The 15,447-nt window shown below is 38.6% G+C and overlaps 1 protein-coding gene across 2 annotated transcripts in view; it reads right to left on the reverse strand.

Annotated features, from left to right (window-relative positions):
• adam19a (ADAM metallopeptidase domain 19a) overlaps positions 1 to 15,447 on the reverse strand; it is a 175,903-nt gene that overhangs the window by 44,826 nt on the left and 115,630 nt on the right. For both annotated transcript variants that reach the window (XM_066719673.1, XM_066719672.1), the window contains exon 5: positions 12,773 to 12,849. In XM_066719673.1, coding sequence (XP_066575770.1) covers positions 12,773 to 12,849 — 77 coding nt within the window. The remainder of the gene's footprint in view (positions 1 to 12,772; positions 12,850 to 15,447) is intronic.

The raw sequence follows: 15,447 nt of genomic DNA on the forward strand, positions 1-15,447 counted from the left end.
GGTCTGACAAGACAGCTACATTATTAGTCATGTTTAATGCACACTAGAGTAATTTTGATATGAATTCTGACCACCTTTATCTACATCAACCAGCCTAAAATCTTACCTTCAACATCCATGGCTGCATACACGTGTGCCTGGTGTACCCCCTGGATGAAATATGATTTGCACTGCTGCACATTAAATAGTGACAACTCTAGATGCCTCTGTTTGCACTGCACCTTATGATGAGATTTTTAATATTACCATTTATGCACTGTAATGAACCCACTATTTTGTGCACATTTTGCATATTTATATGATTTTGTTTTGTGATTCCATTCCTATTTTGTATATCAAATTTTTGTATTCACCATAAGCCGTTATTTGCCTGGGACCTGGACATCTGCTAAGCAATCTGCTAAGCAGTGATTTAATACTAAAAACTGTTCATATATAATATACTTTCCAAATTAACCAGCATTTGTTTATTAAGATAATTAAGATAACATTTGTTTCAACATTTGTCAAGGTGCGGTATTTCTCTCCAACACAGCTAGGTGGCAGTTGAGCTAACATGTGGCATACTCTGTGACTCTATACTGTAAATGGCAGTGTTCGACAGAGCAGTACATCAGTTCCCTTGCAGGAGTGTCCTGTTAATTCAAATTACTAATACAAATTTTGAAGTAATTAAAAAAAAAACAAGTCACCTTCCACAGGGATCATTAGATAAGAAACCTTCCCCAACTTACAGCCCATTTGTAGAACTCCCTTAATTAACTCCAAGCTATTGCTTAACATTCTGTAAATTGCACATTATTATAATTACACTCAATTTCCACTACAGAAAAAGATAAGTGCATTGAATACACTTAATAAGCTGGCAATCACAAAATATACAAATATAGTGAACATAAAAAATAACAATACAAAATAGAAGACAACACAATAAAATATTTAAAAAATAATTGGATAAACTGGAAAAAACATATATAAGCCAGAGCCTGAACCAGAGAGGTTATGCTTTATATTCTGCTTCACAGCTGCTGACTGGTAACAATGCTCATTGTGTCTGAAACACTACTCTGTTTCACCTCTAATAGAATAAGGTGATTACCATACCCATCAATTCCTGACTGTTTCTTTGAATTTCACTTTTTTCTTTTCAAAAAGCTTGTTGTTTTCCTTCTGATGAAAGGGGCTATGAAACTGCAGATTCTTGTGATTTCCTCATTGTTGAACTTGCTGGAAATGTTAGAGGAAATACAGAGTAACCAGAACAATAACTTACTGGAAGCAGGGCCTGAAACCTATTGGTCAGTGTTTAAGCAAAAAGGCACACACTTGCTTTCAGACTTGCGTAGCTAATTTCAAAGAAAATATCTGAACGTAGACTTTTCAAAGGCTGGGAGATAAACCACACATGGTTAGAACAACACCCACATAACTAAATACATACATTTAACCCAGTGTATGAACATGTATTAATCTATGAACACAAGATCACAAATCTAAGTATGATTCACCAGAATATAGAAAACCCATCCTTGTTTGTTCCAGCTGATAGTACTACAACATCAACAAAAATTTGCAGTAGCAACATTTTTTTTAAAAAGTGACCATCATTAAAGGACCAGCTGGTCTGTGTTTTTCTTGTGTGGTTAAGACCTAGAGGAGACTAATACTTTGCCTTTCTTAATTTCATGCAGTAAACCTATTTCATGGCACTCCCTAATATGCTTTCTATCGCATTGCTGACTAGGAATACATACCTTAATATATATTATAAAACAAGTATTCATTCAAATGTGGATAGCCATCCCTTATGTCAAGCCTCTGTCCATGTCTAAATATAAAAGGCGTAGAATAATTGTCTGGCGCATATTGTTAATGATGTGGGGCTGCCACTCCATATTTTCCCTTGATTCGCCCGCAGACCTACACTTTAGTCCCCCTGTGTCCTGCTCTGAGCCTCGTTTGTAAACTTTCTTATTTTCTTATGTTCTTAGATGTGAGCAGCACTGTCCTACAGAAGAGTTGCCAGACCAGGGGGGCTGAAAAAAAAAAAAAGAATTAAGCTGGAAAGTCTAAAAGTAATCAGCTGAGCAGGTCACAGGGCTAGTGCTGCTGAAGAGTCACATTCCTTCTTATAATCAACAGCACAGGGGAAGGGAAATGTGAGGGAGGGGCTTAGTTTCCTCTTGCTGGTTAAATCTCAGGGGAACAAGAAACCTCATTCTGCTGTCTTTAAAGTTTTTAGACAGGCACTGTCTTATCTAGTACCCAGTGGCTGTATTTATTGGATGTTTTTTTTTTTCTTCTGTGTTATGTGGTCATGGAGTGTGCCATGTGCCATGGAGTGTTCCATGAGTTGGATGGGAGTAAATACTGCAATGCAGAAGGCAGAGAGATAAAGAGAAAAACATTATTAGCCTTTTAATAGTAATTTAAAAGATAACCTTAATTAAACCTTCTTCAATGTCTTGTTCATGCACTTCAGTTATTCAATGTTTTGGGGACAGTTTACACATTGGCTTTGTCTAGCTCCCCTCAAAAAAAGATAAAGTTTGATTAACTGTACACATAGCTTTTTTAATTCAGTTAAGTGCTGTCTTTCAAAAACTATATACAGTGCATCCGGAAAGTATTCACAGCGCTTCACTTTTTCCACATTTTGTTATGTTGCAGACTTATTCCAAAATGGATTCAATTCATTATTTTCCTCAAAATTCTATAAACAATACCCCATAATGATAATGTGAAAGAAGTTTGTTTGAAATCTTTGCAAATTTATTATAAATAAAAAACAAAAAAAGCACATCTACATAAGTATCCACAGCCTTTGCCATGACACTCAAAATTGAGCTCAGGTGCATCCTGTTTCCACTGATCATCCTTGAGATGTTTCTACAACTTGATTGGAGTCCACCTGTGGTAAATTCAGTTGATTGGACATGATTTGGAAAGGCACACACCTGTCTATATAAGGTCCCACAGTTAACAGTGCATGTTAGAGCACAAATCAAGCCATGAAGTCCAAGGAATTGTCTGTAGACCTCCGAGACAGGATTGTATGGAGGCACAGATCTGGGGAAGGGTACAGAAAAATTTCTGAAGCATCCATAAATGGAAGAAGTTTGGAACCACCAGGACTCTTCCTAGAGCTGGCTGCCCGGCCAAACTGAGCTATCAGGGGAGAAGGGCCTTAGTCAGGGAAGTGACCAAGAACCCGATGGTCACTCTGACAGAGCTCCAGCGTATCTCTGTGGAGAGAGGAGAACCTTCCAGAAGAACAACCATCTCTGCAGCACTCCACCAATCAGGCCTGTATGTTAGTGGCCAGACGGAAGCCACTCCTCAGTAAAAGGCACATGACAGCCCGCCTGGAGTTTGCCAAAAGGCACCTGAAGGACTCTCGGACCATGAGAAACTAAATCTGATCTGATGAAACAAAGATTGAACTCATGTCTGGAGGAAACCAGGCATCGCTCATCACCTGGCCAATACCATCCCTACAGTGAAGCATGGTGGTGGCAGGATCATGCTGTGGGGATGTTTTTTCAACGGCAGGAACCGGGAGACTAGTCAGGATCGGGGGAAAGATGAATGCAGCAATGTACAGAGACATCCTTGATGAAAACCTGCTCCAGAGCGCTCTGGACCTCAGACTGGGGTGAAGGTTCATCTTCCAACAGGACAACGACCATAAGCACACAGCGAAGATGATAAAGGAGTGGCTACAGGACAACTCTGTGAATGTCTTTAGTGGCCCAGCCAGAGCCCAGACTTGAACCCGAATGAACATCTCTGGAGAGATCTGAAAATGGCTGTGCACTGACGCTCCCATCCAACCTGATTGAGCTTGAGAGGTTCTGCAAAGAAGAATGGGGGAAACTGCCCAAAAATAGGTGTGCCAAGCTTGTAGCATCATACTCAAAAAGACTTGAGGCTATAATTGGTGCCTAAGGTGCTTCAACAAAGTAATGCGCAAAGGCTGTGAATACTTATGTACATGTACATGTACTTTTTTTTTTTTTTTTTTTGTAATAAATTTGCAAAGATTTCAAACAAATGTCTTTCATGTTGTCATTATGGGGTATTGTTTGTAGAAAAGGAAGGAAGAGGAGGAAAATAATGAATTTAATCAATTTTGGAATAAGGCTGTAACATAACAAAAGGTGGAAAAAGTGAAGCGCTGTGAATACTTTCTGGATGCACTGTAAATATACATGACCTAAAGTATGTGGCCACCTGCTCGTCAAACATCTCATTCTAAAATCATGGGCTTAAGTTGGTCCCCCCTTTGCTGCTATAACAGCCTCCACTCTTCTGGGAAGACTTTCCACTAGAGGTTGGAATATTGCTTTTAGGTCGGGCACTGATGTTGGGTGATTGAGAGCCAGGCCTAGTTGGCTTTCCAATTAACCCCAAAGGTTGAGGTGTTGTACAGGCAAGTCAAGTTCTTCCTCACCAATCTCGACAAACCACTTTTGTATGGACCTCGCTTTGTGCATGGGGGCATTGTCATGCTGAAACGGGAAAGGGCCTTCCCCAAACTGTTGCCACAATGTTGAAAACACAAAATCATCTAGAATGTCATTGTATCTGTAGTGTTAAAATGTCCCTTCACTGGTACTAAGGGGCCTAGCCCAAACCATCAAAAAGAGCCCCAGACCATTATTCCTCCTCCACCAAACTTTACAGTTGGCACTATGCATTTGGGAAGGTAGCATTCTCCTGGCATCTACCAAACCCAGATGTGTTTCCACTGCTCCAGACCAATGGCTCCAGACCACCACTCCAGCCGACACTTGGCATTGTGCATGATGATCTTAGGCTTTTTTGTGTGGCTGCTCAGCCATGGAAAACCATTTCATGAAGCTCCCGCCAAACAGTTATTGTGCTGATGTTCCTTCTAGAGGCAGTTTGGAACTCAGTAGTGATTGTTGCACCGAGGACAGACAATTTTTACACACTTAATTGCTTCAGCACTCAGCAGTCCTGTTCTGTAAGCTTGTGTGGCCTACCACTTTGCGACTGAGCTGTTGTTGCTCCTAGACATTTCCACTTCAGAATAATGGCCCTTACAGTTGAATGGGGCAGCTCTAGCAGGGCAGAAATTTGACAAACTGACTTCTTGGAAAGGTGGCCTCCTGTGACGTCACTGAGCTCTTCAGTACCGCCCCTTCTACTGCCAATGTTTTTCTATAGAGATTGCATGGCTGTGTGCTTGATTGTATACACCTGTCAACAGCTGACCTAGCATAATCCACTAATTAGAAGGGGTGTCCACATACTTTTGGCCTGTAGTGTATATATCATTTAATTTTAGTTACTGCATTGACAGAATCAATGTAGATTAATGTTACACATGTAGTAAATGCACACTAGTGCTTTCACTAAATTCTCTCAAAAGCAAATGCTCAATTATGATTGACCTAAGGCCATTTGCATATTGGACACATGCGTTTTTCTCTTTTTCTGCTCTATGTATAGCTGTCCACCCTCTCACTTCACTACAATGTGGAGAAGCAGCTTCAAATAAATTAATTAGTTATATTCATAGAGTATAACCTCCATGTATCTGTATGTTATGGAGACTAAATGGGGACTTGATTCAAGTCTTCAAAATCATGAAAGGCATCGACCACATCAAACCAGAGGAGCTTTTCCAGATCAGCAGGGACACACACACCCGGGGACACAAATGGAAATTGGGCTTCAAAGCATTCAAGACGTAAAACAGGAGACACTTCTTCACACAGAGTTGTCAAAATCTGGAACAAACTCCACAGCGATGTAGCTGAAAATTTGGGAACATTTGGGATCCTTGGATCACTTATTTAATAATGGACATCAAACAAGCACGATTACGGTGGCCCTGAAGTGCAACTGCTAAAAAAATAAAGCAGTGGCTGCGAGATTTGTGGTGCTGAAAAAATAAAACAGCAGCTGCGAGATTTGCAGCGTCTGTGAGATTTGGAAGTGCTGAAAAAAATAAAGCATCAGCTGCAGCATTTTCAGAAGCAATTACGGAAAGGGAGGGTACATTGTAAATATATTTGACTGATGCCATTGGACAGCAAGCAAGTCACGTTGGCCGAGCCTGCTTCTCCAGAACAGTCAGTAAAATCTGAGATATGGTGCCAACTGCGTAGTGCACGAAGTATTATATTAATATTGTTGTGATCTTCTGCTCTCTATCCACTTTGTGGTGATATATTAGGGAGCATTTAAGAACCCTTTTTCATCACGATCGTGATTGATTTAACATACATTCAACGTTCTTTAAGGATCCTTGTTTGCAGGGAACCTTGGTAAAGGGTTCTAATAAGAACCTTAAGATTTCCTCCACAGTATCAACCCTGGGAATCCAAAAAGGTTCTTATTAGAACCTTCACTTCTTAGAGTTTACATATAGGCTGAGTACTGTAATTGTATATGAAAATATACATGTTTAGTTAAATTAGTGATACCATAAGCTTTCATTAATTTCTAATACATTTTAGGACAGCCCTATAACTCTTAATATGTCACCACAAAGTGGTGATAGAGTGATAGAGAGCAGAAGATCACGACAATATTAATATTAATACTTTGCGCACTGTGAAGTTGGCGCCGCTTTCTCAAAATCTGTTGACTCTTCTGGAGAAGCAGCTCTGCCGACGTGACTTGCTTGCTGTCCAATGGCATCAGTCAAATATATTTACAATGTACCCTCCCTTTCCGTAATTGCTTCTGAAAATGCTGCAGCAGCTGCTTTATTTTTTCAGCACTTCCAAATCTTGCAGCCACTGCAAATGTTGCAGCCCCTGATTTATTTTTTCTGCACTTCCAAATCTCGCAGCCGCTGCAAATGTCGCAGCTGCTGTTTTATTTTTTCAGCACCACAAATCTCGCAGCTACTTTTTCAGCAGTTGCACTTCAGGGCCACCGTACACGATGGGTCGAATGGCCTCCTCTCGTTTGTAAACTTTCTTATATTCTTATGTTCTTAAGTTTAACAATGCAAATTTCACATTGCCTATATGGATTTGTTACACACTAAGGCATTTCTGGCTTCACATAATGCAAAACTCACAGGTCTACTTGACTATGAATGTGTGAGTACCCTGAGAATATATATGGAAATATATATATATTTAAAAACCTCTTAAGTCTCCAGAGAAATACAACAGTGGGAGTGGGGTATGCTGGGCTTTGCTGACTTGCAGGTTTTGTGGGTTTTAATAAAATAGGATTGAGTACAAAGCACACAAAAAAAACTAAATTTCCATACATACAATTTTTTAAGAAAGGCCAACAGACATACACGTGACCAGACTAATCCTGCTATATTGTATAGAGCTTCCCATCATTTAAGTCATTTGAGTAAGGTCCATTTGCTGTTTATCTTGATTTTGAAGTAAAACAAAATGTCCAAATAGCCCCTTACGAAAATGAAATATATTGCAATATATTAAAGGGAGTGCTCCTAATCTCAGCTCATTACCTGTATAAAAGACACCTGTCCACAGAAGCAATCAATCAATCAGATTCCAAACTCTCCACCATGGCCAAGACCAAAGAGCTGTCCAAGGATGTCAGGGACAAGATTGTAGACCTACACAAGGCTGGAATGGGCTACAAGACCGTCGCCAAGCAGCTTGGTGAGAAGGTGACAACAGTTGGTGCGATCATTCGCAAATGGAAGAAACACAAAATAACTGTCAGTCTCCCTTGGTCTGGGGCTCCATGCAAGATCTCACCTCGTGGTTTCAATGATCATGACAACGGTGAGGAATCAGCCCAGAACTACACGGGAGGATCTTGTTAATGATCTCAAGGCAGCTGGGACCATAGTCACCAAGAAAACAATTGGTAACACACTACGCCGTGAAGGACTGAAATCCTGCACTGCCCACATACACTCAATAACTGACAGAAACTTTCTCATTTAGGTTGTAGAATCCTTTTTGGTGATATAGTTAATTGGGATGGATAACACAATAATATAGTATATGTGACAAGTTATGTAACAGGAAAATGCTAATGATGTACACTAATCTTGGTTAATTTAATTCCCAGAGAAAAAGGAAAACAAAAACTAAACCCTAATACTCAGTAACATTTTTGTTTGTTTTTAATGCTATGGGCCATTTTCATAAAATATTTACCACCACATTATGCCAAGAACTTTTCCAAATAACAAAACAGCACAGTGTCATTTAAATGTCTTAGGCTGCTCACTTTAAGCAATTTATATATATTTTTTTTAATTTCATTTTGTAACACAAAGTGTCCGATTCTCCCTGTAGAAAAAAGTGCACCAACATTAATGGGGAAGATTGCTTTTTGAATATGTTTTCTCTTTGACACTATCCCACTGCTATCACAATTGCTGTCATTGTTTTTACAAGTGCCTGTTTAGTTACAGTGAGGGAAAAAAGTATTTGATCCCCTGCTGATTTTGTACGTTTGCCCATTGACAAAGAAATGATCAGTCTATAATTTCAATGGTAGGTGTATTTTAACAGTGAGAGACAGAATAACAACAAAAACATTCAAAAAAACGCATTTCAAAAAAGTTAATAAGTATTTGATCCCCTATCAATCAGCAAGATTTCTGGCTCCCAGGTGTTTTATACAGGTAATGAGCTGAGATTAGGAGCGCTCTCTTAAAGGGAGTGCTCCTAATCTCAGCTCGTTACCTGTATAAAAGATACCTGTCCACAGAAGCAATCAATCAATCAGATTCCAAACTCTCCACCATGGCCAAGACCAAAGAGCTGTCCAAGAATGTCAGGGACAAGATTGTAGACCTACACAAGGCTGGAATGGGCTACAAGACCATTGCCAAGCAGCTTGGTGAGAAGGTGACAACAGTTGGTGCGATGACAACAGACAATCATAGTCACCAAGAAAACAATTGGTAACACACTATGCCGTGAAGGACTGAAATCCTGCAGCGCCCGCAAGGTTCCCCTGCTCAGGAAAGCACATGTACAGGCCCGTCTGAAGTTTGCCAATGAACATCTGAATGATTCAGAGGAGAACTGGGTGAAAGTGTTGTGGTCAGATGAGACCAAAATCAAGCTCTTTGGCATCAACTCAACTCGCCGTGTTTGGAGGAGGAGGAATGACCCCAAGAACACCATCCCCACCGTCAAACATGGAGGTGGAAACATTATGCTTTGGGGGTGTTTTTCTGCTAAGGGGACAGGACAACTGCACCGCATCAAAGGGACGATGGTCGGGGCCATGTACCGTCAAATCTTGGGTGAGAATCTCCTTCCCTCAGCCAGGGCATTGAAAATGGGTCGTGGATGGGTATTCCAGCATGACAATGACCCAAAACACACAGCCAAGGCAACAAAGGAGTGGCTCAAGAAGAAGCACATTAAGGTCCTGGAGTGGCCAAGCCAGTCTCCAGACCTTAATCCCATAGAAAATCTGTGGAGGGAGCTGAAGGTTCGAGTTGCCAAACGTCAGCCTCGAAACCTTAATGACTTGGAGAGGATCTGCAAAGAGGAGTGGGACAAAATCCCTCCTGAGATGTGTGCAAACCTGGTGGCCAACTACAAGAAACGTCTGACCTCTGTGATTGCCAACAAGGGTTTTGCCACCAAGTACTAAGTCGAAGGGGTCAAGTACTTATTTCCCTCATTAACATGCAAATCAATGTATAACTTTTTTGAAATGCATTTTTCTGGATTTTTTTGTTGTTATTCTGTCTCTCACTGTTAAAATACACCTACCATTACAATTATAGACTGATCATTTCTTTGTCAGTGGGCAAACGTACAAAATCAGCAGGGGATCAAATACTTTTTTCCCCCACTGTATGCATATATATTTATATATATACACATATACATAGCTCTGGAAAAAAATAAGAGACCACTCTATGTTCAGAAATCAATGTTAAGTGGTGTCAATTTTTTCCGGGGCTGTATATAATCCCATAGTCTTTAACAAAACGAACAAGATGTAGCACATGTTCTAAATGAGTATTTCACAGAGGTTTTTACAAATGAAGACAGATAACATGCCACAGGTTAACAATCAGTCCAGGCAAATCCTAAGACAGATCAGGATAATTGAGGAGGAGGTACTAAAGGAACTAGCAGAATTAAAAACAAACAAATCACCTGGGCCAGATGGTATATTTCCAACAGTACTTAAAGAAATGAGGGAAAATATTCATAGGCCACTAAGTCAAATATTCCAAATGACACTTAGAACAGGGGATGTGCCAACTGACTGGAAGACAGCAAATGTCATACCAATCCACAAAAAGGGGACAAAACTGAGCCAGGAAATTACAGGCCAATCAGTCTCACCTGCATCACCTAAAATGTTGGAAAAAATGATTAGACACAAAATAGAGGAGCATCTTAATGAAAACCATATTCTTGGAGATAGTCAACATGGGTTTAGACGAGGCAGATCATGTCTTACTAATTTATTCGAATTTTTTGAACACGCAACTGCAGCTGTAGATCATGTGAAAGCATATGATATGATATACTTAGATTTCCAGAAAGCTTTTGATAAGGTTCCACACCAAAGACTGATCCTCAAATTGGAAGCTGTAGGCATTCAGGGTAATGTAAGTAGATAGATTGATTAGAGGAGTTGCTTCTAACTGGAGTGAGGTTGTTAGTGGAGTTCCAAAGGGATCAGTACTAGGGCCTTTGCTTTTTCTAATCTATATTAATGATCTGGACACTGGGATAGTTAGCAAACTTGTCAAATTTGCCGATGATACTAAAATAGGTGGCTCTGGCAGCACAGGTTATTCAAAGGGACATTCAGTTGTGGGCCGACACCTGGCAGCTGGACAAGTAACAAGAAATATAGGTATCACAGTTGTGGACTTATTTTTTTTTTATAGAACTGTTAAAAGAACAATAAATGATCTGCATACAAATCTACGTAAAGTGTATAGAAGACTTATTACACGCTTTTCAGTTTTTTCTTTGCACTGGTTGGTTCTTAGTGTAACTTTAAAATGAGGCAGTATTCTGCTTATAGTGATGTTTGTTTTAGATAATTAAAGTCAAACATGAATTAAAAAAACATGGTTTGTACATTGCATTTTCCTTATTTCATCTAAGTGAAATCTATTAATGTATGGAAGCTTATATAACATGATATGTTTTTGCAGTGTAATTAAATATATTCACAGTATACTATACATACACTATGAAATATATTGTTATATATTTAGCAGTATACTTAATGTATATTGATATTATAAGTGGACATATATTTACACATATTATTATCTAGTAGTATAAAATACATATGTGTAAATATATTATAGTATATTAAAGATATATTAAAAATATAAGTTTACATATATTTCTGAATATACTATACTATTCTTATTATATTTAAGATATATTAAACAATATAAGTTTAAATATTTTTTCTTATATAATATAGTATATTTTACCATATATTTCAGTATAAAATGAAATATACTAAGGCGGCAATAATTGATATATAAAAGTATATTTTGAACATATCTTATAAAATATATTAAGTATATTTATAAAATATATCTTAAAATATATTTCAGAATAATATATTTTAAATATATTTTATTTTTGTAAGGGGTGATCCCACTGTTAGCCTGAAAGCTAATTACTGTGTGACATGGCAACTGCTAAACCACATTTCCATTTTTTTAAGCATGGAGGTTCAATAAAATCGGTCAGATATTCGACTTACATTAGGAAGTCAAGTCCCCTGAAGCTAAACCATAGCTGTGGCTAACTAACCAACAAGATCAATAATCTGGCCAGAATTCCTGTTTCCTTGGGCCTAGGTGAAAGAGACTAAAATTGAAGTTGAGAGAGCAGTGTTTTAAATATGTCTTTTTGATTTAGTAGTGTAAATTTACCTAAAAATAAAAGGTATTTAATTTCCTCTCATACAGAGAGATTGTTCCACTCGGAAACAAAACTTGAGGTTTCAATTCTGCATTTAGTGTTTACTCCAAACAGTGGATCTATGTGATGAGGCAGTCAAGTATGGGAGCTGGTGTTAACACAAACATGGAAGCTCTTATGAATCGCTGAGACCATTAACAAAGAAATAAAGAAAAAATCTTAGAATTTTGTGTCTCACATTGCATCATCATCATTCAGTTTAATTTTTTTTTTTAATTTCACTTTATTCTTTGATGGTTTTGACCACTGCAACATGAGGGTATTAAAGTACAAATACGATTTCCAGGGGAATCCATCAACTCCAGGATCTTGCAAGCTATTTTGTTTACATGGAGAATACAACATTGCGGATTATTATAATTTATAGATTTCCTCTCCTTACATTATTTATTTATAACTTTATTTATAACTGTATGATTCCCCTATCCAGACTTACAGTTTACTGGGGAAAAGAAACATTTCAAAGCATTACTAATTGCAGTAATACAATCAGTACAAAACACAATAATCAAAATAACAATGAGCTAAGTGCAGACATTATACAGTTAAGTCCTAAATATGTGCTAAAGGGAGGGGTAGGCATAGGAGAAGTCACCGTAAACTAAAAACTGTTTGCAATACATAAGTAATCAGGAGCAAGAGGAAAAAGTTAAATAAGAAAGTGCATTAGAAAAAGAGTGTTGAGCAGCCCAGAGGTTAGGCTGCTGTATTACAGGTACAGCTTGAACGGATAAATGTTGAGTAATTGCTGGAAGGTGGTCAAGGAATGTACAGTCCTGACCTCAGTTAGAAGGTGGAAAGAGAGTGGGCTATATTACAATAAAAAACAATATCTGTGTAAGGTCACGTACCTGACTCCAGAACAGGTGCTCAGAGCTACCCATGAGTCTGTGTGTTCTCTGACATGGCCATGGTAGAAGCAATGATCCTGTAAGAAATATGATGCACAGCGAATTCAGGACACAAATACTCTTCTTGTTTTGTACAGTGAATGTGTAGTCTTCAGACTGTCCTGTTACACCTAAAATGGAATTCAGTGCAATTTTGTATTTTGCTTCAGTCTATAATTTTAATGGTAGGAAAACGCATTTCAAAAAAGTTATAAATTGATTTGCATGTTAATGAGGGAAATAAGTATTTGACCCCTTTGACTTAGTACTTGTTGGCAAAACCCTTGTTGGCAATCACAGAGGTCAGACGTTTCTTGTAATTGCCACCAGGTTTGCACACATCTCAGGAGGGATTTTGTCCCACTCCTCTTTGCAGATCCTCTCCAAGTCATTAAGGTTTCGTGGCTGACGTTTGGCAACTCAAACCTTCAGCTCCCTCCACAGATTTTCTATGGGATTAAGGTCTGGAGACTGGCTAGGCCACTCCAGGACCTTAATGTGCTTCTTCTTGAGCCACTCCTTTGTTGCCTTGGCTGTGTGTTTTGGGTCATTGTCATGCTGGAATACCCATCCACGACCCATTTTCAATGCCCTGGCTGAGGGAAGGAGGTTCTCACCCAAGATTTGACAGTACATTGCCATCGTCCCTTTGATGCGGTGCAGTTGTCCTGCCCCCTTAGCAGAAAAACACCCCCAAAGCATAATGTTTCCACCTCCATGTTTGACGGTGGGGATGGTGTTCTTGGGGTCATTCCTCCTCCTCCAAACACGGCGAGTTGAGTTGATGCCAAAGAGCTCGATTTTGGTCTCATCTGACACAACACTTTCACCCAGTTCTCCTCTGAATCATTCAGATGTTCATTGGCAAACTTCAGACGGGCCTGTACATGTGCTTTCTTGAGCAGGGGAACCTTGCGGGCGCTGCAGGATTTCAGTCCTTCACGGCATAGTGTGTTACCAATTGTTTTCTTGGTGACTATGGTTGTCTGTTGTCATCGCACCAACTGTTGTCACCGTCTCACCAAGCTGCTTGGCGATGGTCTTGTAGCCCATTCCAGCCTTGTGTAGGTCTACAATCTTGTCCCTGACATTCTTGGACAGTTCTTTGGTCTTGGCCATGGTGGAGAGTTTGGAATCTGATTGATTGATTGCTTCTGTGGACAGGTGTCTTTTATACAGGTAACGAGCTGAGATTAGGAGCACTCCCTTTAAGAGAGTGCTGCTAATCTCAGCTCATTACCTGTATAAAACACTTGGGAGCCAGAAATCTTGCTGATTGATAGGGGATCAAATACTTATTTCCCTCATTAACTTGCAAATCAATTCATAACTTTTTTGAAATGCGTTTTTTTGAATTTTTTTGTTGTTATTCTGTCTCTCACTGTTAAAATACACCTACCATTAAAATTATAGACTGATCATTTCTTTGTCAATGGGCAAACGTACAAAATCAGCAGGGGATCAAATACTTTTTTCCCTCACTGTAACTAAACAGGCACTTGTAAAAACAATGACAGCTATTGTGATAGCAGTGGGATAGTGTCAAAGAGAAAATATATTCAAAAAGCAATCTTCCCCATTAATGTTGGTGCACTTTTTTCTACAGGGAGAATCAGACACTTTGTGTTACAAAATGAAATTAAAAAATATATATATAAATTGCTTAAAGTGAGCAGGCTAAGACATTTAAATGACACTGTGCTGTTTTGTTATTTGGAAAAGTTCTTGGCATAATGTGGTGGTAAATATTTTATGAAAATGGCCCATAGCATTAAAAACAAACACAAAATGTTACTGAGTATTAGGGTTTAGTTTTTGTTTTCCTTTTTCTCTGGGAATTAAATTAACCAATATTAGTGTACATCATTAGCATTTTCCTGTTACATAACTTGTCACATATATTCTACAACCTAAATGAGAAAGTTTCTGTCAGTTATTGAGTGTTTTATGTGCTGTCACACACCTTTGTTTCCCCATTACACTTCACTGAAATACTATTTTATATGTAGAATAAGTGTGTTCAAATTAGTAAATGAGCACTGCAAAGTCTAATCTAAAACAGGGACCAATAGAGGCTAACAAAGAATACTCTACCAGTAAGGACAAAGACAAAATAACAAACACCTTTAACCACTCGGTATATCCGTAGTTGAAAAAAACAAAAAAGGAAACATTATAAATGTTTATTTTGTTTTTATTTCTTTTTGTTCTGCATAGACTTTTGAATTCAATCACAAACATAAATAATAATATTACTTCACGTTAGCGATGATGACATAATTTGGGAAATGATGGACTTCTATAATTAACATACCTAATAACGTAACGCAATGCTGTTTTTCTTTTCTGTCTTTTGCCCAGGATATTCATGCTGTTGAAGCAGTCCATGTTAAAATGTGTTCCCACAGTAGTCACAAATCCAATGTGGCTGCATTCCACATCCAAGAAAGGAGAAAATGCCGGTAGCTCCATCATTCAAACATTCCATTGCATTTTACTCAAACCTTCTCAATAATAGCTCCACTATAAACACCACAGTGTTCACAGAGGATATCCAGTGCAAATATTAAAACATTCAGTCAGTTACCTTTTTAAAAATCTACAAAAAGGGGCATATAATATGTGAAATGCTCATG

The sequence above is a fragment of the Amia ocellicauda genome, chromosome 13, assembly GCF_036373705.1.
Source record: "Amia ocellicauda isolate fAmiCal2 chromosome 13, fAmiCal2.hap1, whole genome shotgun sequence".
In the NCBI taxonomy this organism is placed as follows: Eukaryota; Metazoa; Chordata; class Actinopteri; order Amiiformes; family Amiidae; genus Amia; species Amia ocellicauda.